Genomic DNA, 25,670 nt, shown 5'->3' on the forward strand with positions numbered 1-25,670 from the left:
TACATTTCAAACTCGTTGGGCTCTTTAGAGGTGAACAAAGGTCATACATATCCAGTTTGGCGTCAATCGGATGATCCATGTGTGATTTAGAGCCAAACGTATGTATATGGCGAGGGACTGATATTCGCCATTTGGCCACGCCCACACGGTTCAGCCAGCAGCGAGCATTGACAGAGTTTATCATCCGAATCATCTTGATTAGGTCAAAAGAGCCATAAACAGAGCTTTCCAAATAAAAAAATAGCACTTCCTGTTCCGAGGGGGCGGGGCCTAAGTGATGTCATCATTTGACCATTGGATATTATTGGACACTCGATTATGATCAATCACTGAACGTTTGGTGTCTCTGTGAGTTTTTGTGTTAGAATTACAAATTATTTAATTTTTTCCTCCATTACAACATTGAACTTTCATTCCGTAGGGCAATGCTGCCCTCTGGTGTCGAATTACTGAAATAATGAAACTATTTCAGTGGGCAGCAGAGGGCAGCATTGCCCTACAAACAACGAACATGGACTGTTTATTATGTAATTACACAGAAGATCTCTCTAATTCATTCTGAGGGGGCGGGGCTTAGATGACGTCATAATATGATGACATAGCATTGTCAGGCATCACACCAGGATGAGTCAGGCCAAGTTTGGTGCAGCTCGGTCGAAATATGTGGAATCTAGAAGGAAACGTATGGCATCAGCCTTACAGGTCACTTCGCCACGCCGCCACAGCCAGCTGCTTCATCGCAGCCGGTCAGGGCTTGGATCCACAACACACCAACATGTCTTCTGTCTCTGGACACAGTTTAATATTGATTATGTCAAAGGGCTAAGATAGCGACCGTTCACAGTAAAACATGACACTTCCTGTTCTCAGGGGGCGTGGCCTAAGTGATGTCATCATTTGACCACAGGGTATTTTTGGACACCTAATGATGATCAATAATTTAAAGTTTGGTATCTCTGTGAGTTTCTGTGCAGGATATATAAGAGTTTCGTGTTTCATGGCGAGTAGGTGAACTTTGACCCCTGGTAACCCCCCTTCAGCAAGCTCATACAGTCACCAATTTGATAACTTTAAATCAGACATGCCTTATGATCAGACTGACCGAGTTTGAAGCCGATCAATCGAAATCCCTAGGAGGAGTTTGATCAAATACGAAGGCTGTAAACGTCAAAATCGAGGTCAAATGAATTTCAATCTAAAATGGCCGACTTCCTGTTGGGTTTAGAGCATGGCTCTAAGAGACTTTTTTGTACGTCCTGACAAGATACACATGTGTACCAAGTTTCGTAATTCTAGGTTTAAGCATGGCTTGGGGCTGTTCATTTAAAATACTCTAGGGGTCGCTATAGAAAAATTAGGCCACGCCCACCAAATATCGCTATGGATTCCTGTTCGGGGATGGATAAGGATCCATCCTAGTGAGTTTGGAGCAGCTCACCCCGAAACTGTGGAATTCAGAGCCAAACGAAATTCGATGGCGTTCGCAACGCCGCCACGCCCACCTGCTTCATCGCAGCCGGTCGGGGTTGGAATCCACAACACACCAACATGTCTTCTGTCTCTGGACACAGTTTCATGTTGATTAGGTCAAAGGGCTAAGATAGCGACCGTTCACAGTAAAACATTACACTTCCTGCTCTCAGGGGGCGTGGCCTACATAAAAAAAAAATTTCACTGCAGGGTATTTTAGGACACCCGATGCCGATCAATCACTGAAAGTTTGGTCCCTCTATGTGTTTTTGTATATGAAATATAAGAGGTTTTTGTTTCATGGCGTGTAGGTGAACTTTGACCCCTGGTGACCCCCCTTCAACATGCTCCAAAACTCACCAATTTGATAACTTTAAATCAGACATGCCTTATGATCAGACTGACCGAGTTTGAAGCCGATCAATCGAAATCCCTAGGAGGAGTTCGATCAAATGCGAAGGCTGTAAACGTCAAACTCGAGGTAAAAAATGGACCTTCAATACAAAATGGCCGACTTCCTGTGATACTTGCACTATGACATTACTTGTAAATTCTGAGCGTCTTAGTGAGCTCTACAACTGTACCGAATTTCAAGTCTCTACGATGAAGTAAGTGAATAGCAATGGGTCTGTTGAAAATTGCTAGTTGCCGCCGTTGAGCAATTTTTTTTGCGATTTTTGCGGCGACCTTAAAATTCAAAATTTTTAAACCGCCTAGTCGCTTCCGCCAAGTTTGGTGAGTTTTTGAATATGATAAAGCCCCCAAAAAGGCGCACGAAGAGGGGGGCAGAATCGTAAGAAGAATAAGAAACAGTACAGATACAATAGGCCTTCGCAGCGCTTTGCTGCTCGGGCCTAATTAAAGCTGCAAGCAGCCTCGGGCGGCCCTCGCAGCAAGCGCCGCTCCGGCCTATTGGCCACCGCGGGGGTTCCGGCCACCGCAGAAGCTCTCGCTCGGTTTCCAGAGCCGCAGCCCGCTCCCCACCGCAGAAGCTCCGCCGCAGTTTCTAGCACCGCCGCCCGCTAGCCGCCGCAGTAGCTGTCGCGCATTTTCTCCGCCCGTCCACCGGGCGACACGCGTGAATGCGTTCGGCGGCGCTCCCCGACGACTGTCAAAAAATCTGGTGCAGATCGGTCCATGCGTCGAGGAGATACGGCCGATGTATTACCTTAGGGGGCGCAGTGGAGTCAAATTACATCTCAAACCCGTCGGGCTCTTTAGAGGTGAACAAAGATCATACATATCCAGTTTGGTGCCAATCGGATGATCCATGCGTGAATTAGAGCCAAACGTATGCATATGGCGAGGGACTGATATTCGCCATTTGGCCACGCCCACACGGTTCAGCCAGCAGCGAGCATTGACAGAGTTTATCATCCGAATCACCTTGATTAGGTCAAGAGAGCCATAAACGGAGCTTTCCAAGGAAAAAAACGGCACTTCCGGTTCTGAGGGGGCGGGGCTTAGATGACGTCATAATATGATGACATAGGGTCGTCAGGGTCCCGCCAGGGTCACTCGTGCAAAGTTTGGTGCAGAAGCTATCGACCGTTCACAGTAGAATTACAAATTTTTAATTTTTTCCTACATTACAAAATTGAACTCTGTCTTTCCGTAGGGCAATGCTGCCCTCTGGTGTCGAATTACTGAAATAATGAAACTATTTCAGTAATTTCAGTAATTCGACACCAGAGGGCAGCATTGCACTACGGAATGATAAAGGATCCCCTTTGTAATTACATATTACACAGTCGATCACAGGGGAACTTTGAGCCCTGCTAACCCCGCTTCAACATGCTCCAAAACTCACCATATTGATAACTTTAAATCAGACATGCCTTATGATCAGACTGACCGAGTTTGAAGCCGATCAATCGAAATCCCTAGCAGGAATTCGATCAAATACGAAGGCTCTAAATGTCAAAATCGAGGTCAAATGAACTTCAATCTAAAATGGCCGACTTCCTGTTGGGTTTAGAGCATGGCTCCAAGAGACTTTTTTGTACGTCCTGACAAGATACACATGTGTACCAAGTTTCGTAATTCTAGGATAAAGCATGGCTTGGGGCTGATTTTTTAAAATATTCCAGGGGGAGATGTAGAGAAATTAGGCCACGCCCACCAAATTTCGCTATGGATTCCTGTTCGGGGATGGATAAGGATCCATCCTAGTGAGTTTGGAGCAGCTCACCCCGAAACTGTGGAATTCAGAGCCAAACGAAATTCGATGGCGTTCGCAACGCCGCCACGCCCACCTGCTTCATCGCAGCCGGTCGGGGTTGGAATCCACAACACACCAACATGTCTTCTGTCTCTGGACACAGTTTCATGTTGATTAGGTCAAAGGGCTAAGATAACGACCGTTCACAGTAAAACATGACACTTCCTGTTCTCAGGGGGCGTGGCCTACGTAAAAAAATAATTTCACCACAGGGTATTTTAGGTAACCCCATAACGATCAATCCCAGAAAGTTTGGTCCCTCTATGTGTTTTTTAATAGGAAATATAAGAGTTTCGTGTTTCATGGCGAGTAGGTGAACTTTGACCCCTGGTAACCCCCCTTCAGCAAGCTCATACAGTCACCAATTTGATAACTTTAAATCAGACATGCCTTATGATCAGACTGACCGAGTTTGAAGCCGATCAATCGAAATCCCTAGGAGGAGTTCGATCAAATGCAAAGGCTGTAAACGTCAAACTCGAGGTCCAGAATGGACCTTCAATACAAAATGGCCGACTTCCTGTTGGGTTTAGAGCATGGCTCTAAGAGACTTTTTTGTACGTCCCGACAAGATACACATGTGTACCAAGTTTCGTAATTCTAGGTTTAAGCATGGCTTGGGGCTGTTCATTTAAAATACTCTAGGGGTCGCTATAGAAAAATTAGGCCACGCCCACCAAATATCGCTATGGATTCCTGTTCGGGGATGGATAAGGATCCATCCTAGTGAGTTTGGAGCAGCTCACCCCGAAACTGTTGAATTCAGAGCCAAACGAAATTCGATGGCGTTCGCAACGCCGCCACGCCCACCTGCTTCATCGCAGCCGGTCGGGGTTGGAATCCACAACACACCAACATGTCTTCTGTCTCTGGACACAGTTTCATGTTGATTAGGTCAAAGGGCTAAGATAGCGACCGTTCACAGTAAAACATTACACTTCCTGCTCTCAGGGGGCGTGGCCTACGTAAAAAAAAAATTTCACTGCAGGGTATTTTAGGACACCCGATGACGATCAATCACTGAAAGTTTGGTCCCTCTATGTGTTTTTGTATAGGAAATATAAGAGGTTTTTGTTTCATGGCGTGTAGGTGAACTTTGACCCCTGGTAACCCCCCTTCAACATGCTCCAAAACTCACCAATTTGATAACTTTAAATCAGACATGCCTTATGATCAGACTGACCGAGTTTGAAGCCGATCAATCGAAATCCCTAGGAGGAGTTCGATCAAATACGAAGGCTGTAAACGTCAAAATCGAGGAAAAAAATGGACGTTCAATACAAAATGGCCGACTTTCTGTGATAGTTGCACTATGACATTACTTGTAAATTCTGAGCGTCTTAGTGAGCTCTACAACTGTACCGAATTTCAAGTCTCTACGATGAAGTAAGTGAATAGCAATGGGTCTGTTGAAAATTGCTAGTTGCTGCCGTTGAGCAATTTTTTTTGCGATTTTTGCGGCGACCTTAAAATTCAAAATTTTTAAACCGCCTAGTCGCTTCCGCCAAGTTTGGTGAGTTTTTGAATATGATAAAGCCCCCAAAAAGGCTCCTCTTTGGGGGGGCAGAATAATAATAATAATTAAAGCTGCAAGCAGCCTCGGGCGGCCCTCGCAGCAAGCGCCGCTCCGGCCTATTGGCCACCGCGGGGGTTCCGGCCACCGCAGAAGCTCTCGCTCGGTTTCCAGAGCCGCAGCCCGCTCCCCACCGCGGAAGCTCCGCCGCAGTTTCCAGCACCGCCGCCCGCCAGCCGCCGCAGGAGCTGTCGCGCGTTTTCCCCGCCCGTCCACCTGGCGACACGCGTGAATGCGTTCGGCGGCGCTCCCCGACGACTGTCGAAAAATCTGGCGCAGATCGGTCGATGCGTCGAGGAGATACGGCCCATGTATTAACTTAGGGGGCGCAGTGGAGTCAAATTACATTTCAACCTAGTTGGGCTCTTTAGAGGTGAACAAAGGTCATACATATCCAGTTTGGCGCCAATCGGATGATCCATGCGTGAATAAGAGCCAAACGTATGCATATGGCGAGGGACTGATATTCGCCATTTGGCCACGCCCACGCGGTTCAGCCAGCAGCGAGCATTGACAGAGTTTATCATCCGAATCATCTTGATTAGGTCAAGAGAGCCATAAACAGAGCTTTGAAAGTAAAAAAACGGCACTTCCTGTTCTGAGGGGGCGGGGCTTAGATGACGTCATAATACGATGACGTACGATCGTCCGGCATCCCACCAGGAACACTCATGTCAAATTTGGTGCAGCTCGGTCAAAATATGTGGAATGTAGAGGCAAACGTATACGAACGGCGTTGCCGCCATTGAAAACTCTTGGCGCTTTAAAGCAAGCGAGATCAACTTCCTATCTGTCATCCAACACAGAATCACCTTGATTAGGTCAAGAGAGCCATAAACAGAGCTTTCCAAGGAAAAAAACGGCACTTCCGGTTCCGAGGGGGCGGGGCTTAGATGACGTCATAATGTGATGACGTAGGATTGACGGGCAAGCCTCCAGGATCACTCAGGCCAAGTTTGATGCAGCTCGGTCAAAATATGTGGAATGTAGAGGCAAACGTATACGAACGGCGTTGCCGCCATTGAAAACTCTTGGCACTTTAAAGCAAGCGAGATCAACTTCCTATCTGTCATCCAACACAGAATCAACTTGATTAGGTCAAGAGAGCCATAAACAGAGCTTTCCAAGGAAAAAAACGGCACTTCCGGTTCCCAGGGGGCGGGGCTTAGATGACGTCATAATGTGATGACTTAGGATTGACGGGCAAGCCTCCAGGATCACTCAGGCCAAGTTTGATGCAGCTCGGTCGAAACATGTGGAATCTAGAAGCAAACGTATGGCATCGGCGTTACAGGTCACTTCGCCACGCCGCCACGCCCAGCTGCTATCTCAAAGCCGGTCGGGGTTGGAATCCTCAACACACCAACATGTCTTCTGTGTCTGGACACAGTTTCATGTTGATTAGGTCAAAGGGCTAAGAGAGCGACCGTTCACAGTAAAACATGACACTTCCTGTTCTCAGGGGGCGTGGCCTAAGTGATGTCATCATTTGACCATATGGTATTGTAAGCCACCTGATGTCGATCAATCACTGAAAGTTTGGTCCCTCTATGTGCTTTTGTATAGGAAATATAAGAGTTTCGTGTTTCATGGCGAGTAGGTGAACTTTGACCCCTGCTAACCCCCCTTCAACATGCTCCAAAACTCACCAATTTGATAACTTTAAATCAAACATGCCTTATGATCAGACTGACCAAGTTTGAAGTCGATCAATCGAAATCCCTAGGAGGAGTTCGATCAAATACGAAGGCTGTAAACGTCAAAATCGAGGTAAAAAATGGACGTTCAATACAAAATGGCCGACTTCCTGTGATAGTTGGCTAATAACATTAAATGTAAGTTCTGAGTCTTTTGGTGAGCTCTACAAGTGTACCAAATTTCATGTCTCTACGATGAAGTACGTTCATACCATTGTGTCAACAGAAAATTGCTAGTTGCCGCCGTTCAGCAATTTTTTTTGCGATTTTTGCGACAACCTTAAAATTCAAAATTTTTAAATTTTCTAGTTGCGACCGCCAAGTTTGGTGAGTTTTTGAATATGATAAAGCCCCCAAAAAGGCGCACGAAGAGGTGGGAAGAATCGTAATAATAATAATAATAATAAACAGTACAGATACAATAGGCCTTCGCAGCGCTTTGCTGCTCGGGCCTAATAATAAACAGTACAGATACAATAGGCCTTCGCAGCGCTTTGCTGCTCGGGCCTAATAATAATAAACAGTACAGATACAATAGGCCTTCGCAGCGCTTTGCTGCTCGGGCCTAATTAAAGCTGCGAGCAGCCTCGGGCGGCCCTCGCAGCAAGCGCCGCTCCGGCCTATTGGCCACCGCGGGGGTTCCGGCCACCGCAGAAGCTCTCGCGCGTTTTCCAGAGCCGCAGCCCGCTCACCACCGCGGAAGCTCTGCCGCAGTTTCCAGCATCGCCGCCCGCTAGCCGCCGCAGAAGCTGTCGCGCGTTTTCCCCGCCCGTCCGCCGGGCGACAGGCGTGAATGCGTTCGGCGGCGCTGCCCGACGACTGTCGAAAAATCTGGCGCAGATCGGTCGATGCGTCGAGGAGATACAACCCATGTATTAACTTAGGGGGCGCAGTGGCGCCAAATTACATTTCAAACCCGTTGGGCTCTTTAGAGGTGAACAAAGGTCATACATATCCAGTTTGGCGCCAATCGGATGATCCATGCGTGAATAAGAGCCAAACGTATGCATATGGCGAGGGACTGATATTCGCCATTTGGCCACGCCCACACGGTTCAGCCAGCAGCGAGCATTGACAGAGTTTATCATCCGAATTACCTTGATTAGGTCAAGAGAGCCATAAACAGAGCTATCCAAGGAAAAAAAAGGCACTTCCTGTTCCGAGGGGGCGGGGCTTAGATGACGTCATAATGTGATGACGTAGGATTGACGGGCAAGCCTCCAGGATCACTCAGGCCAAGTTTGATGCGGCTCGGTCAAAATATGTGGAATGTAGAGGCAAACGTATACGAACGGCGTTGCCGCCATTGAAAACTCTTGGCACTTTAAAGCAAGCGAGATCAACTTCCTATCTGTCATCCAACACAGAATCAACTTGATTAGGTCAAGAGAGCCATAAACAGAGCTTTCCAAGGAAAAAAACGGCACTTCCGGTTCCGAGGGGGCGGGGCTTAGATGACGTCATAATGTGATGACTTAGGATTGACGGGCAAGCCTCCAGGATCACTCAGGCCAAGTTTGATGCAGCTCGGTCGAAACATGTGGAATCTAGAAGCAAACGTATGGCATCGGCGTTACAGGTCACTTCGCCACGCCGCCACGCCCAGCTGCTATCTCAAAGCCGGTCGGGGTTGGAATCCTCAACACACCAACATGTCTTCTGTGTCTGGACACAGTTTCATGTTGATTAGGTCAAAGGGCTAAGAGAGCGACCGTTCACAGTAAAACATGACACTTCCTGTTCTCAGGGGGCGTGGCCTAAGTGATGTCATCATTTGACCATATGGTATTGTAAGCCACCTGATGTCGATCAATCACTGAAAGTTTGGTCCCTCTATGTGCTTTTGTATAGGAAATATAAGAGTTTCGTGTTTCATGGCGAGTAGGTGAACTTTGACCCCTGCTAACCCCCCTTCAACATGCTCCAAAACTCACCAATTTGATAACTTTAAATCAAACATGCCTTATGATCAGACTGACCGAGTTTGAAGTCGATCAATCGAAATCCCTAGGAGGAGTTCGATCAAATACGAAGGCTGTAAACGTCAAAATCGAGGTAAAAAATGGACGTTCAATACAAAATGGCCGACTTCCTGTGATAGTTGGCTTATAACATTAAATGTAAGTTCTGAGTCTTTTGGTGAGCTCTACATGTGTACCAAATTTCATGTCTCTACGATGAAGTACGTTCATACCATTGTGTCAACAGAAAATTGCTAGTTGCTGCCGTTCAGCAATTTTTTTTGCGATTTTTGAGATCACCTTAGAATTCAAAATTTTTAAATTTTCTAGTCGCCACCGCCAAGTTTGGTGAGTTTTTGAATATGATAAAGCCCCCAAAAAGGCTCCTCTTTAGGGGGGCAGAATCGTAATAATAATTAAAGCTGCAAGCAGCCTCGGGCGGCCCTCGCAGCAAGCGCCGCTCCGGCCTATTGGCCACCGCGGGGGTTCCGGCCACCGCAGAAGCTCTCGCGCGTTTTCCAGAGCCGCAGCCCGCTCCCCACCGCAGAAGCTCTGCCGCAGTTTCCAGCACTGCCGCCCGCTAGCCGCTGCAGAAGCTGTCGCGCATTTTCCCCAAATTACATCTCAAACCCGTTGGGCTCTTTAGAGCAGAACAAAGGTCATACATATCCAGTTTGGCGCCAATCGGATGATCCATGTGTGAATTAGAGCCAAACGTATGTATATGGCGAGGGACTGATATTCGCCATTTGGCCACGCCCACACGGTTCAGCCAGCAGTGGGCATTGACAGAGTTTATCATCTGAATCATCTTGATTAGGTCAAGAGAGCCATAAACAGAGCTTTCCAAGGAAAAAAAGGCACTTCCGGTTCCGAGGGGGCGGGGCTTAGATGACGTCACAATGTGATGACGTAGGATCGACGGGCAAGCCTCCAGGATCACTCAGGCCAAGTTTGATGCAGCTCGGTCAAAATATGTGGAATGTAGAGGCAAACGTATACGAACGGCGTTGCCGCCATTGAAAACTCTTGGCACTTTAAAGCAAGCGAGACCAACTTCCTATCTGTCATCCAACACAGAATCACCTTGATTAGGTCAAGAGAGCCATAGATGAAAGTTTCCAAGGAAAAAAATAGCACTTCCTGTTCTGAGGGGGCGGGGCTTAGATGACGTCATAATCTGATGACATAGAATTTTCAGACATCACACCAGCATCACTCAAGCCAAGTTTGGTGCAGCTCGGTCGAAACATGTGGAATCTAGAAGCAAAAGTATGGCATCGGCGTTACAGGTCACTTCGCCACGCCGCCACGACCAGCTGCTATCTCAAAGCCGGTCAGGGTTGGAAACCTCAACACACCAACATGTCTTCTGTCTCTGGACACAGGTTCATGTTGATTAGGTCAAAGGGCTAAGAGAGCGACCGTTCACAGTAAAACATGACACTTCCTGTTCTCAGGGGGCGTGGCCTACGTGATGTCATCATTTGACCATATGGTATTGTAGGCCACCTGATGACGATCAATCACTGAAAGTTTGGAGTCTCTGTGACTTTTTGTGTTAGAAATACCAATTTTTTATTTTTTCCTGTGTATTACAAAATCGAAGAATTTCATCTGCAGGGCAATGCTGCCCTCTGGTGTCGAATTACTGAAATAATGAAACTATTTCAGTGGCCAGCAGAGGGCAGCATTGCCCTACAAACGACGAACATGTACTGTTTATTATGTAATTACACAGAAGATCTCTCTAATTCATTCTGAGGGGGCGGGGCTTAGATGACGTCATAATATGATGACATAGCATTGTCAGGCATCACAACAGCATCACTGAGGCCAAGTTTGGTGCAGCTCGGTCGAAACATGTGGAATCTAGAAGCAAACGTATGGCATCGGCGTTACAGGTCACTTCGCCACGCCGCCACACCCAGCTGCTTCATCGCAGCCGGTCAGGGCTTGAATCCACAACACACCAACATGTCTTCTGTCTCTGGACACAGTTTCATGTTGATTAGGTCAAAGGGCTAAGATAGCGACCGTTCACAGTAAAACATGACACTTCCTGTTCTCAGGGGGCGTGGCCTACTTAAAAAAATAATTTCACCACAGGGTATTTTAGGACACCCGATGACGATCAATCACTGAACGTTTGGTCCCTCTATGTGTTTTTATATAGGAAATATAAGAGTTTCGTGTTTCATGGCGAGTAGCTGAACTTTGACCCCTGGTAACCCCCCTTCAGCAAGCTCATACAGTCACCAATTTGATAACTTTAAATCAGACATGCCTTATGATCAGACTGACCGAGTTTGAAGTCGATCAATCGAAATCCCTAGGAGGAGTTCGATCAAATGCAAAGGCTGTAAACGTCAAACTCGAGGTCCAAAATGGACCTTCAATACAAAATGGCCGACTTCCTGTTGGGTTTAGAGCATGGCTCCAAGAGACTTTTTTGTACGTCCTGACATGATACACATGTGTACCAAGTTTCGTAATTCTAGGTTTAAGCATGGCTTGGGGCTGTTCATTTAAAATACTCTAGGGGTCGCTATAGAAAAATTAGGCCACGCCCACCAAATATCGCTATGGATTCCTGTTCGGGGATGGATAAGGATCCATCCTAGTGAGTTTGGAGCAGCTCACCCCGAAACTGTGGAATTTAGAGCCAAACGAAATTCGATGGCGTTCGCAACGCCGCCACGCCCACCTGCTTCATCGCAGCCGGTCGGGGTTGGAATCCACAACACACCAACATGTCTTCTGTCTCTGGACACAGTTTCATGTTGATTAGGTCAAAGGGCTAAGATAGCGACCGTTCACAGTAAAACATTACACTTCCTGCTCTCAGGGGGCGTGGCCTACGTAAAAAAAAAATTTCACCACAGGGTATCTTAGGACACCCGATGACGACCAATCACTGAAAGTTTGGTCCCTCTATGTGTTTTTGTATAGGAAATATAAGAGTTTTCTGTTTCATGGCGTGTAGGTGAACTTTGACCCCTGCTAACCCCCCTTCAACATGCTCCAAAACTCACCAATTTGATAACTTTAAATCAGACATGCCTTATGATCAGACTGACCGAGTTTGAAGCCGATCAATCGAAATCCCTAGGAGGAGTTCGATCAAATACGAAGGCTGTAAACGTCAAAATCGAGGAAAAAAATGGACGTTCAATACAAAATGGCCGACTTCCTGTGATAGTTGCACTATGACATTACTTGTAAATTCTGAGCGTCTTAGTGAGCTCTACAACTGTACCGAATTTCAAGTCTCTACGATGAAGTAAGTGAATAGCAATGGGTCTGTTGAAAATTGCTAGTTGCTGCCGTTGAGCAATTTTTTTTGCGATTTTTGCGGCGACCTTAAAATTCAAAATTTTTAAACCGCCTAGTCGCTTCCGCCAAGTTTGGTGAGTTTTTGAATATGATAAAGCCCCCAAAAAGGCTCCTCTTTGGGGGGGCAGAATAATAATAATAATAATAATTAAAGCTGCAAGCAGCCTCGGGCGGCCCTCGCAGCAAGCGCCGCTCCGGCCTATTGGCCACCGCGGGGGTTCCAGCCACCGCAGAAGCTCTCGCACAATTTCCAGAGCCGCAGCCAACTCCCCACCGCAGAAGCTCCGCCGCAGTTTCCAGCACCGCCGCCCGCTAGCCGCCGCAGGAGCTGTCGCGCATTTACCCCGCCCGTCCACCGGGTGACACGCGTGAATGCGTTCGGCGGCGCTCCCCGACGACTGTCCAAAAATCTGGTGCAGATCGGTCGATGTGTCGAGGAGATACGGCCGATGTATTAACTTAGGGGGCGCAGTGGAGTCAAATTACATCTCAAACCCGTTGGGCTCTTTAGAGCAGAACAAAGGTCATACATATCCAGTTTGGCGCCAATCGGATGATCCATGTGTGAATTAGAGCCAAACGTATGTATATGGCGAGGGACTGATATTCGCCGTTTGGCCACGCCCACACGGTTCAGCCAGCAGCGAGCATTGACAGTGTTTATCATCCGAATCATCTTGATTAGGTCAAGAGAGCCATAAACAGAGCTTTCCAAGGAAAAAAAACGGCACTTCCTGTTCCGAGGGGGCGGGGCTTAGATGACGTCATAATATGATGACGTAGGATCGACGGGCCTCCCACCAGGATCACTCAGGCCAAGTTTGATGCAGCTCGGTCAAAATATGGGGAATGTAGAGGCAAACGTATACGGACGGCGTTGACGCCATTGAAAACTCTTGGCACTTTAAAGCACGCGAGACCAACTTCCTATCTGTCATCCAACACAGAATCACCTTGATTAGGTCAAGAGAGCCATAAACAGAGCTTTCCAAGGAAAAATCGGCACTTCCGGTTCCGAGGGGGCGGGGCTTAGATGACGTCATAATGTGATGACGTAGGATTGACGGGCAAGCCTCCAGGATCACTCAGGCCAAGTTTGATGCAGCTCGGTCAAAATATGTGGAATGTAGAGGCAAACGTATACGAACGGCGTTGGCGCCATTGAAAACTCTTGGCACTTTAAAGCAAGCGAGACCAACTTCCTATCTGTCATCCAACACAGAATCACCTTGATTAGGTCAAGAGAGCCATAAACAGAGCTTTCCAAGGAAAAAAATGGCACTTCCGGTTCTGAGGGGGCGGGGCTTAGATGACGTCATAATATGATGACATAGGGTCGTCAAGGATCCCGCCAGGGTCACTCGTGCAAAGTTTGGTGCAGAAGCTATCGACCGTTCACAGTAAAATACAAGACTTCCTGTTGTCAGGGGGCGTGGCCTACGTGATGTCATCATTTGACCATTGGATATTATTGGACACAAGATAATGATCAATAACTCAAACTTTGGTGTCTCTGTGACTTTTTGTGTTAGAATTACAAATTATTTAATTTTTTCCCCTTCAATTCAACATTGAACTGTCATTCCGTAGGGCAATGCTGCCCTCTGGTGTCGAATTACTGAAATTACAGAAATAGTTTCATTATTTCAGTAATTCGACACCAGAGGGCAGCATTGCCCTACACATGACAAAGGATACCCTTTGTATTACAGAGTCGATCACAGGGGAACTTTGAGCCTTGCTAACTCCCCTTCCACCTGTTCAAATGTCACCGTTTTGATAACTTTGAATTGGACATGCCTTATGATCAGACTGACCAAGTTTGAAGCCGATCAATCGAAATCCCTAGGAGGAGTTCGATCAAATGCAAAGGCTGTAAACGGCCACAATAGGGCCCAAAATGGACCTTCAATACAAAATGGCCGACTTCCTGTTGGGTTTAGAGCATGGCTCCAAGAGACTTTTTTGTACGTCCTGACAAGATACACATGTGTACCAAGTTTCGTAATTCTAGGATTAAGCATGGCTTGGGGCTGATTTTTCTAAATATTCTAGGGGGAGATGTAGAGAAATTAGGCCACGCCCACCAAATTTCGCTATGGATTCCTGTTGGCGGGTGTATAAGGATCCATCCTAGTGAGTTTGGAGCAGCTCACCCCGAAACTGTGGAATTCAGAGCCAAACGAAATTCGATGGCGTTCGCAACGCCGCCACGCCCACCTGCTTCATCGCAGCCGGTCGGGGTTGGAATCCACAACACACCAACATGTCTTATGTCTCTGGACACAGTTTCATGTTGATTAGGTCAAAGGGCTAAGATAGCGACCGTTCACAGTAAAACATTACACTTCCTGCTCTCAGGGGGCGTGGCCTACGTAAAAAAAAAATTTCACTGCAGGGTATTATAGGACACCCGATGACGATCAATCACTGAAAGTTTGGTCCCTCTATGTGTTTTTGTATAGGAAATATAAGAGGTTTTTGTTTCCTGGCGTGTAGGTGAACTTTGACCCCTGCTAACCCCCCTTCAACATGCTCCAAAACTCACCAATTTGATAACTTTAAATCAGACATGCCTTATGATCAGACTGACCGAGTTTGAAGCCGATCAATCGAAATCCCTAGGAGGAGTTCGATCAAATACGAAGGCTGTAAACGGCCAAATCAGGGTCCGAAATGGACCTTCAATCCAACATGGCCGACTTTCTGTGATAGTTGCACTATGACATTACTTGTAAATTCTGAGCGTCTTAGTGAGCTCTACAACTGTACCGAATTTCAAGTCTCTACGATGAAGTAAGTGAATAGCAATGGGTCTTTTGAAAATTGCTAGTTGCCGCCGTTGAGCAATTTTTTTTGCGATTTTTGCGGCGACCTTAAAATTCAAAATTTTTAAACCGCCTAGACGCGACCGCCAAGTTTGGTGAGTTTTTGAATATGATAAAGCCCCCAAAAAGGCCCACGAAGAGGGGGGCAGAATAATAATAATTAAAGCTGCAAGCAGCCTCGGGCGGCCCTCGCAGCAAGCGCCGCTCCGGCCTATTGGCCACCGCGGGGGTTCCAGCCACCGCAGAAGGTCTCGCACGATTTCCAGAGCCGCAGCCAACTCCCGACCGCAGAAGCTCCGCCGCAGTTTCCAGCACCGCCGCCCGCTAGCCACCGCAGAAGCTGTCGCGCATTTTCCCCGCCCGTCCACCAGGCGACACGCGTGAATGCGTTCGGCAGCGCTCCCCGACGACTGTCAAAAAATCTGGCGCAGATCGGTCGATGCGTCGAGGAGATACAACCCATGTATTAACTTAGGGGGCGCAGTGGAGTCAAATTACATCTCAAACCCGTTGGGCTCTTTAGAGGTGAACAAAGGTCATACAGATCCAGTTTGGCGCCAATCGGATGATCTATGCCTGAATAAGAGCCAAACGTATGCATATGGCGAGGGACTGATATTCGCCATTTGGCCACACCCACACTGTTCAGCCAGCAGCGAGCATTGACAGAGTTTATCATCTGAATCATCTTGATTAGGTCAAGAGAGCCATAAACGGAGCTTTCCAAGTAAAAAAACGGCACTTCCTGTTCTGAGGGGGCGGGGCTTAGATGACGTCATAATATGATGACACAGGGTCGTCAGGGATCCCACCAGGGTCACTCGTGCAAAGTTTGGTGCAGAAGCTATCGACCGTTCACAGTAAAATACAAGACTTCCTGTTGTCAGGGGGCGTGGCCTACGTGATGTCATCATTTAACCATTGGATATTATTGGACACAAGATAATGATCAATAACTGAAGGTTTGGTGTCTCTGTCAGTTTTTGTGTTAGAATTACAAATTATTTAATTTTTTCCTTTTTAATTCAACATTGAACTGTCATTCCATAGGGCAATGCTGCCCTCTGGTGTCGAATTACTGAAATAATGAAACTATTTCAGTGGGCAGCAGAGGGCAGCATTGCCCTACAAACAACGAACATGGACTGTTTATTATGTAATTACACAGAAGATCTCTCTAATTCATTGTGAGGGGGCGGGGCTTAGATGACGTCATAATATGATGACATAGGGTCGTCAAGGATCCCACCAGGGTCACTCGTGCAAAGTTTGGTGCAGAAGCTATCGACCGTTCACAGTAAAATACAAGACTTCCTGTTGTCAGAGGGCGTGGCCTACGTGATGTCATCATTTAACCATTGGATATTATTGGACACAAGATAATGATCAATAACTGAAGGGTTGGTGTCTCTGTCAGTTTTTGTGTTAGAATTACAAATTATTTAATTTTTTCCTCTTTAATTCAACATTGAACTGTCATTCCGTAGGGCAATGCTGCCCTCTGGTGTCGAATTACTGAAATAATGAAACTATTTCAGTGGGCAGCAGAGGGCAGCATTGCCCTACAAACAACGAACATGGACTGTTTATTATGTAATTACACAGAAGATCTCTCTAATTCATTGTGAGGGGGCGGGGCTTAGATGACGTCATAATATGATGACATAGGGTCGTCAAGGATCCCACCAGGGTCACTCGTGCAAAGTTTGGTGCAGAAGCTATCGACCGTTCACAGTAAAATACAAGACTTCCTGTTGTCAGAGGGCGTGGCCTACGTGATGTCATCATTTGACCATTGGATATTATTGGACACAAGATAATGATCAATAACTCAAACTTTGGTGTCTCTGTGAGTTTTTGTGTTAGAATTACAAATTATTTAATTTTTTCCTATTTAATTCAACATTGAACTGTCATTCCGTAGGGCAATGCTGCCCTCTGGTGTCGAATTACTGAAATTACTGAAATAGTTTCATTATTTCAGTAATTCGACACCAGAGGGCAGCATTGCCCTACACATGACAAAGCCCTTTGTATTACACAGTCGATCACAGGGGAACTTTGAGCCTTGCTAACCCCCCTTCCACCTGTTCAAATGTCACCATATTGATAACTTTGAATTGGACATGCCTTATGATCAGACTGACCGAGTTTGAAGCCGATCAATCGAAAACCCTAGGAGGAGTTCGATCAAATGCAAAGGCTGTAAACGTCAAACTCGAGGTCCAAAATGGACCTTCAATCCAAAATGGCCGACTTCCTGTTGGGTTTAGAGCATGGCTCCAAGAGACTTTTTTGTACGTCCTGACAAGATACACATGTGTACCAAGTTTCGTAATTCTAGGATAAAGCATGGCTTGGGGCTGATTTTTTAAAATATTCTAGGGGGAGATGTAGAGAAATTAGGCCACGCCCACCAAATTTCGCTATGGATTCCTGTTGGCGGGTGTATAAGGATCCATCCTAGTGAGTTTGGAGCAGCTCTCCCCGAAACTGTGGAATTCAGAGCCAAACGAAATTCGATGGCGTTCGCAACGCCGCCACGCCCACCTGCTTCATCGCAGCCGGTCGGGGTTGGAATCCACAACACACCAACATGTCTTCTGTCTCTGGACACAGTTTCATGTTGATTAGGTCAAAGGGCTAAGATAGCGACCGTTCACAGTAAAACATGACACTTCCTGTTCTCAGGGGGCGTGGCCTACTTAAAAAAATAATTTCACCACAGGGTATTTTAGGACACCCGATGACGATCAATGACTGAACGTTTGGTCCCTCTATGTGTTTTTATATAGGAAATATAAGAGTTTCGTGTTTCATGGCGAGTAGCTGAACTTTGACCCCTGGTAACCCCCCTTCAGCAAGCTCATACAGTCACCAATTTGATAACTTTAAATCAGACATGCCTTATGATCAGACTGACCGAGTTTGAAGCCGATCAATCGAAATCCCTAGGAGGAGTTCGATCAAATGCAAAGGCTGTAAACGTCAAACTCGAGGTCCAAAATGGACCTTCAATACAAAATGGCCGACTTCCTGTTGGGTTTCGACCATGGCTCCAAGAGACTTTTTTGTACGTCCTGACAAGATACACATGTGTACCAAGTTTCGTAATTCTAAGTTAAAGCATGGCTTTGGGCTGTTCATTTAAAATACTCTAGGGGTCGCTATAGAGAAATTAGGCCACGCCCACCAAATATCGCTATGGATTCCTGTTGGCGGGTGGATAAGGATCCATCCTAGTGAGTTTGGAGCAGCTCACCCCGAAACTGTGGAATTCAGAGCCTTACGAAATTTGACGTCATTCGCAACGCCGCCACGCCCACCTGCTTCATCGCAGCCAGTCGGGGTTGGAATCCACAACACACCAACATGTCTTCTGCCTCTGGACACAGTTTCATGTTGATTAGGTCAAAGGGCTAAGATAGCGACTGTTCACAGTAAAACATTACACTTCCTGCTCTCAGGGGGCGTGGCCTACGTAAAAAAAAAATTTCACTGCAGGGTATTATAGGACACCCGATGCCGATCAATCACTGAAAGTTTGGTCCCTCTATGTGTTTTTGTATAGGAAATATAAGAGGTTTTTGTTTCATGGCGTGTAGGTGAACTTTGACCCCTGGTAACCCCCCTTCAACATGCTCCAAAACTCACCAATTTGATAACTTTAAATCAGACATGCCTTATGATCAGACTGACCGAGTTTGAAGCCGATCAATCGAAATCCCTAGGAGGAGTTCGATCAAATACGAAGGCTGTAAACGTCAAAATCGAGGTAAAAAATGGACGTTCAATACAAAATGGCCGACTTTCTGTGATAGTTGCACTATGACATTACTTGTAAATTCTGAGCGTCTTAGTGAGCTCTACAACTGTACCGAATTTCAAGTCTCTACGATGAAGTAAGTGAATAGCAATGGGTCTGTTGAAAATTGCTAGTTGCTGCCGTTGAGCAATTTTTTTTGCGATTTTTGCGGCGACCTTAAAATTCAAAATTTTTCAACCGCCTAGACGCTTCCGCCAAGTTTGGTGAGTTTTTGAATATGATAAAGCCCCCAAAAAGGCGCTCAAAGAGGGGGGCAGAATAATAAAAATAAGAAGAAACAGTATGAAAACAATAGGCCTTCGCAGCGCTTTGCTGCTCGGGCCTAATAAACAGTACAGATACAATAGGCCTTCGCAGCGCTTTGCTGCTCGGGCCTAATAATAAACAGTACAGATACAATAGGCCTTCGCAGCGCTTTGCTGCTCGGGCCTAATAAGAAACAGTACAGAAACAATAGGCCTTCGCAGCGCTTTGCTGCTCGGGCCTAATAATAATAATAATTAAAGCTGCAAGCAGCCTCGGGCGGCCCTCGCAGCAAGCGCCGCTCCGGCCTATTGGCCACCGCGGGGGTTCCGGCCACCGCAGAAGGTCTCGCACGATTTCCAGAGCCGCAGCCCGCTCCCCACCGCGGAAGCTCAGCCGCAGTTTCCAGCACCGCCGCCCGCTAGCCGCCGCAAGAGCCGTCGCGCATTTACCCTGCCCGTCCACCGGGCAACATGCGTGAATGCGTTCGGCGGCGCTCCCCGACGACTGTCAAAAAATCTGGTGCAGATCGGTCGATGCCTCGAGGAGATACGGCCCATGTATCAACTTAGGGGGCGCAGTGGAGTCAAATTACATTTCAACCTAGTTGGGCTCTATAGAGGTGAACAAAGGTCATACATATCCAGTTTGGTGCCAATCGGATGATCCATGCGTGAATAAGAGCCAAACGTATGCATATGGCGAGGGACTGATATTCGCCATTTGGCCACGCCCACACGGTTCAGCCAGCAGCGAGCATTGACAGAGTTTATCATCCGAATCATCTTGATTAGGTCAAGAGAGCCATAAACAGAGCTTTGAAAGGAAAAAAACGGCACTTCCTGTTCTGAGGGGGCGGGGCTTAGATGACGTCATAATGTGATGACGTAGGATTGACGGGCAAGCCTCCAGGATCACTCAGGCCAAGTTTGATGCAGCTCGGTCAAAATATGTGGAATGTAGAGGCAAACGTATACGAACGGCGTTGCCGCCATTGAAAACTCTTGGCACTTTAAAGCAAGCGAGATCAACTTCCTATCTGTCATCCAACACAGAATCAACTTCATTAGGTCAAGAGAGCCATAAACAGAGCTTTCCAAGGAAAAAAACGGCACTTCCGGTTCCGAGGGGGCGGGGCTTAGATGACGTCATAATATGATGACATAGCATTGTCAGGCATCACAACAGGATGAGTCAGGCCAAGTTTGGTGCAGCTCGGTCGAAACATGTGGAATCTAGAAGCAAACGTATGGCATCGGCGTTACAGGTCACTTCGCCATGCCGCCGCACACAGCTGCTTCATCGCAGCCGGTCAGGGCTTGAATCCACAACACACCAACATGTTTTCTGTCTCTGGACACAGTTTCATGTTGATTAGGTCAAAGGGCTAAGATAGCGACCGTTCACAGTAAAACATGACACTTCCTGTTCTCAGGGGGCGTGGCCTACTTAAAAAAATAATTTCACCACAGGGTATTTTAGGACACCCGATGACGATCAATCACTGAACGTTTGGTCCCTCTATGTGTTTTTATATAGGAAATATAAGAGTTTCGTGTTTCATGGCGAGTAGCTGAACTTTGACCCCTGGTAACCCCCCTTCAGCAAGCTCATACAGTCACCAATTTGATAACTTTAAATCAGACATGCCTTATGATCAGACTGACCGAGTTTGAAGCCGATCAATCGAAATCCCTAGGAGGAGTTCGATCAAATGCAAAGGCTGTAAACGTCAAACTCGAGGTCCAAAATGGACCTTCAATACAAAATGGCCGACTTCATGTTGGGTTTCGACCATGGCTCTAAGAGACTTTTTTGTACGTCCGGACAAGATACACATGTGTACCAAGTTTCGTAATTCTAAGTTAAAGCATGGCTTGGGGCTGTTCATTTAAAATACTCTAGGGGTCGCTATAGAGAAATTAGGCCACGCCCACCAAATATCGCTATGGATTCCTGTTCGGGGATGGATAAGGATCCATCCTAGTGAGTTTGGAGCAGCTCACCCCGAAACTGTGGAATTCAGAGCCAAACGAAATTCGACGGCGTTCGCAACGCCGCCACGCCCACCTGCTTCATCGCAGCCAGTCGGGGTTGGAATCCACAACACACCAACATGTCTTCTGCCTCTGGACACAGTTTAATATTGATTATGTCAAAGGGCTAAGATAGCGACCGTTCACAGTAAAACATGACACTTCCTGTTCTCAGGGGGCGTGGCCTAAGCGATGTCATAATTTCACCACAGGGTATTTTAGGACACCTATTGATGATCAATAACTAAAAGTTTGGTGTCTCTGTGAGTTTCTGTGCAGGATATATAAGAGTTTCGTGTTTCATGGCGAGTAGGTGAACTTTGACCCCTGGTAACCCCCCTTCAGCAATCTCAGACAGTCACCAATTTGATAACTTTAAATCAGACATGCCTTATGATCAGACTGACCGAGTTTGAAGCCGATCAATCGAAATCCCTAGGAGGAGTTCGATCAAATGCAAAGGCTGTAAACGTCAAAATCGAGGTCAAATGAACTTCAATCTAAAATGGCCGACTTCCTGTTGGGTTTAGAGCATGGCTCTAAGAGACTTTTTTGTACGTCCTGACAAGATACACATGTGTACCAAGTTTCGTAATTCTAGGTTTAAGCATGGCTTGGGGCTGTTCATTTAAAATACTCTAGGGGTCGCTATAGAAAAATTAGGCCACGCCCACCAAATATCGCTATGGATTCCTGTTGGCGGGTCGATAAGGATCCATCCTAGTGAGTTTGGAGCAGCTCACCCCGAAACTGTGGAATTCAGAGCCAAACGAAATTCGATGGCGTTCGCAACGCCGCCACGCCCACCTGCTTCATCGCAGCCGGTCGGGGTTGGAATCCACAACACACCAACATGTCTTCTGTCTCTGGACACAGTTTCATGTTGATTAGGTCAAAGGGCTAAGATAGCGACCGTTCACAGTAAAACATTACACTTCCTGCTCTCAGGGGGCGTGGCCTACGTAAAAAAAAAATTTCACTGCAGGGTATTATAGGACACCCGATGACGATCAATCCCTGAAAGTTTGGTCCCTCTATGTTTTTTTGTATAGGAAATATAAGAGGTTTTTGTTTCATGGCGTGTAGGTGAACTTTGACCCCTGCTAACCCCCCTTCAACATGCTCCAAAACTCACCAATTTGATAACTTTAAATCAGACATGCCTTATGATCAGACTGACCGAGTTTGAAGCCGATCAATCGAAATCCCTAGGAGGAGTTCGATCAAATACGAAGGCTGTAATCGGCCAAAATCGGGTCCGAAATGGACCTTCAATCCAACATGGCCGACTTCCTGCGATACTTGCACTATGACATTACTTGTAAATTCTGAGCGTCTTAGTGAGCTCTACAACTGTACCGAATTTCAAGTCTCTACGATGAAGTAAGTGAATAGCAATGGGTCTGTTGAAAATTGCTAGTTGCCGCCGTTGAGCAATTTTTTTTGCGATTTTTGCGGCGACCTTAAAATTCAAAATTTTTAAACCGCCTAGTCGCTTCCGCCAAGTTTGGTGAGTTTTTGAATATGATAAAGCCCCCAAAAAGGCGCACGAAGAGGGGGTAAGAATAATAATAATAAACAGTACAGATACAATAGGCCTTCGCAGCGCTTTGCTGCTCGGGCCTAATAAACAGTACAGATACAATAGGCCTTCGCAGCGCTTTGCTGCTCGGGCCTAATAATAATAATAATAATAAACAGTACAGATACAATAGGCCTTCGCAGCGCTTTGCTGCTCGGGCCTAATTAATTTCACGTCATAAATAAAAACTACGCAGTTTATACTCACCTCAACAACGAGCACACTCTGGGTCGCATGTAAAACAAGTAAAAGGTAGAAAAATATCAGCAAGTCATCCTTGAATTTTCACACTGTTCAAGCAAAGCGAGAATAAAAGCAAGGCTGTTTCTATGGGGGGTTTCTATGGCAACAAAGTTGGCTGCATCTTCACTGTCTTAGCTAAAAAAATACAGACGACTCTTTCAGTTCTCCGCTGTAATGAAACATCTGTTTTCTACAATGACCAGAAGTCACCAGAGTGACCGGGCGCTGAGCGATTGCCCCGCTGCTCCTGGGTTTTCCGACGAATGCTTCTTCTTCTGGCTGTGAGGACTCTTTGTGAGCGTGTCTATGGTTTAGGGAGAGCGATCGGAGAAAATGCAGACAGCTGGCCAATTTTTATTCAGTCTGTACCTGAAAAGCTTCACATCACGTTTTGAGACACTGAACTAATGGGGCCAAGTTAAAGAAACTCAGTGCCTTAATGTGAGCTGGATTAACGATTTAGGTTTTTATCGATTTTATTTATTCTTAAGATGTCGCTAACATTAAAAATACTCAGCACTACCATTATTGGGTATTGAATTAATAAATATATGAAAAAAATAAATAAGACAATAAACTTTCAAAAAACAAGTACTTGTGGGACTTTTAAAATACTGTTTTTTGCTTTTAGCGCGGCATTGCTAATGCTAGCTTTTACTCAAATAGGTACAAAAAGTGGAGACTCATTTCTGCTAGAGCTAAATTTATTTTCTTTTAATAAACACTATGGCCAGTTACACCAGTTGTTGCCTCTCTTTTTTATTTTAAAAAAAGATACACAAGAACTTGAAACTGCTACTTTTCTAACTACCAGTAGCAGCTCATTGCACTGAGGTGCTAATGCTAGCTTGTACATAAACACAAAGAACTCATACATTTGATCTCAACTGATTTATTTACCTTTTTCTGTGTATTATTCTCTCAGCAATAAACAAATAACCTCATGAGTAACTGTATTATGTGAAAAGCAATTACTTATTTCAGGTTTCAAATCTTACATTTCTAACTTTTTCTCAAGAGCTAGCTGTGCTGCCCTACTAATGCTAGCTTGTACAATAAGTTGAGAATCATCATCAGGCTCATAATTAGTATTTTGTTTGCTAATTAATAAACAAATCATGAGAAACCCTAGGAGTATTTGTGTCATTTCTGAAGCAATGGCTCAAACTATATTTAAAATGCTTTTTTGTACTGTCTTGTGGCAGCTAGCTGTGCTACAATGATGTTAGGTTGTATGTAAACAAGGATTTAAAGAGGACATTTAGTTTATGCTGTATTATGTTAATTATTTCCTCTTCCAAGTCATACCCACATATCATGGTATGAGTTTAAAAATAGCAACACTGTAGTTTTAAAACAGCTACTTTTTTAAATGACTTTATTCTTCTATTTTATTGCATAAGGGACAGGAAGTATAAAGTCAACAGTTTTTCCTGTTGATGGTGACAACCTTTCTGCTTTTAGCCACAGGACTATACAGTGTTGGCATGTTTGTGTTCCCATTCAGCTGAGGTTGTAACATTTCTGCCCTGATTCATCAGTCTTTCCCGACAGCTCTTCAGGGTTACAAGCTCAGTAAATGTACGGTAAGAGGCCAGACGTCCGTCCAGAAAGGTCCGATTAATATCTAGCCGGGTGCAGAGAGAGCAGATTCACAAGGAGGAAAGTTTCAGAGAGTTTGATAGTTTCTGTCCTCAGAATGGGCAACTGGATGGACAGAGACCAATAGGATGGATGAATGGATGAACAGATAGAAGGAAAGACCAACAGATGGATGGACGAAGAGACCAACAGAATGATGGATGGATGGATGGATGGATGAAGAGACCAATAGAATGATGGATGGATGGATAAATGGATGGATGAAAAGACCATAGAATGATGGATGAACAGATAGAAGGAAGGATGGATGGATGAAGAGACCAATAGAATGATGGATGGATGGATAAATGGATGGATGGACTGGAATGTAATAAATTTCCTATAAAGTCATTAAAATCAACCCAGAACCAGGAAATCAATATTTAACACGAGACAAAGGGAACAGGAAGTAAAGCATTGATACCCAAATATTTCCAAAGCACTGTTTTCATTTTTTACATTATTCCAGATTCAGTCTGAACCCCATGTCAACATCTCACAAGTCTAACAGCGCCCTCTTCAGGCTGGGAGTACACTGAACCGGTAAAATATGCATAAAACAAACCTTTCCACGTAGAAAAGACAGATCACTGCTTCCAATGATGTGAAGGTCCTCTGTTGATTGGTCGTTCTGGAGGAAACACAAGATTTGACTTTTAACTATTTCACAAAGATCCATGATAATCATTAATTTCTTTAGTTAGTTTATATTTTACCCAATCTAACAATGGAAGCTCCACTTTACATTAATTATGGGAAAATATTAACATAAACAAAAATTTGCATCATCTGTGTTGTGTTCTTCTGCACTGCAAAAACACAAAATCTTACCAAATACGTTTTGTCTAGTTTCCAGTGTAAATATGTTTTAGTACACTTGAGATAAGATAACTAGCTTGCAAGTAGCTTTTCATTAAGAAATAAGAGTTTATTTTAAATTAAAATTGATTTTTTAAAAGTCCTAGATCTACTGGTAGTTTCTTTCAATTATAACAAGACATTTTTCCAATATT

At 45.6% G+C, this 25,670-nt stretch overlaps 1 protein-coding gene across 2 annotated transcripts in view; it reads right to left on the reverse strand.

The window, feature by feature from the left end:
- The window catches only part of LOC102226930 (phosphoribosyltransferase domain-containing protein 1), a 48,559-nt gene that overhangs the window by 14,744 nt on the left and 8,145 nt on the right, over window positions 1–25,670 (reverse strand). For both annotated transcript variants that reach the window (XR_002752020.1, XM_014471269.2), the window contains exons 5-6: window positions 25,223–25,288; window positions 22,981–22,998 (exon numbers count right to left, since the gene is read on the reverse strand). Coding sequence is in view for 1 of the 2 variants with exons in the window: in XM_014471269.2 (XP_014326755.1) it covers window positions 22,981–22,998; window positions 25,223–25,288 (84 nt within the window). In the remaining variant the exon portion in view is untranslated. The remainder of the gene's footprint in view (window positions 1–22,980; window positions 22,999–25,222; window positions 25,289–25,670) is intronic.

This window comes from Xiphophorus maculatus, chromosome 21 (genome assembly GCF_002775205.1).
Source record: "Xiphophorus maculatus strain JP 163 A chromosome 21, X_maculatus-5.0-male, whole genome shotgun sequence".
In the NCBI taxonomy this organism is placed as follows: Eukaryota; Metazoa; Chordata; class Actinopteri; order Cyprinodontiformes; family Poeciliidae; genus Xiphophorus; species Xiphophorus maculatus.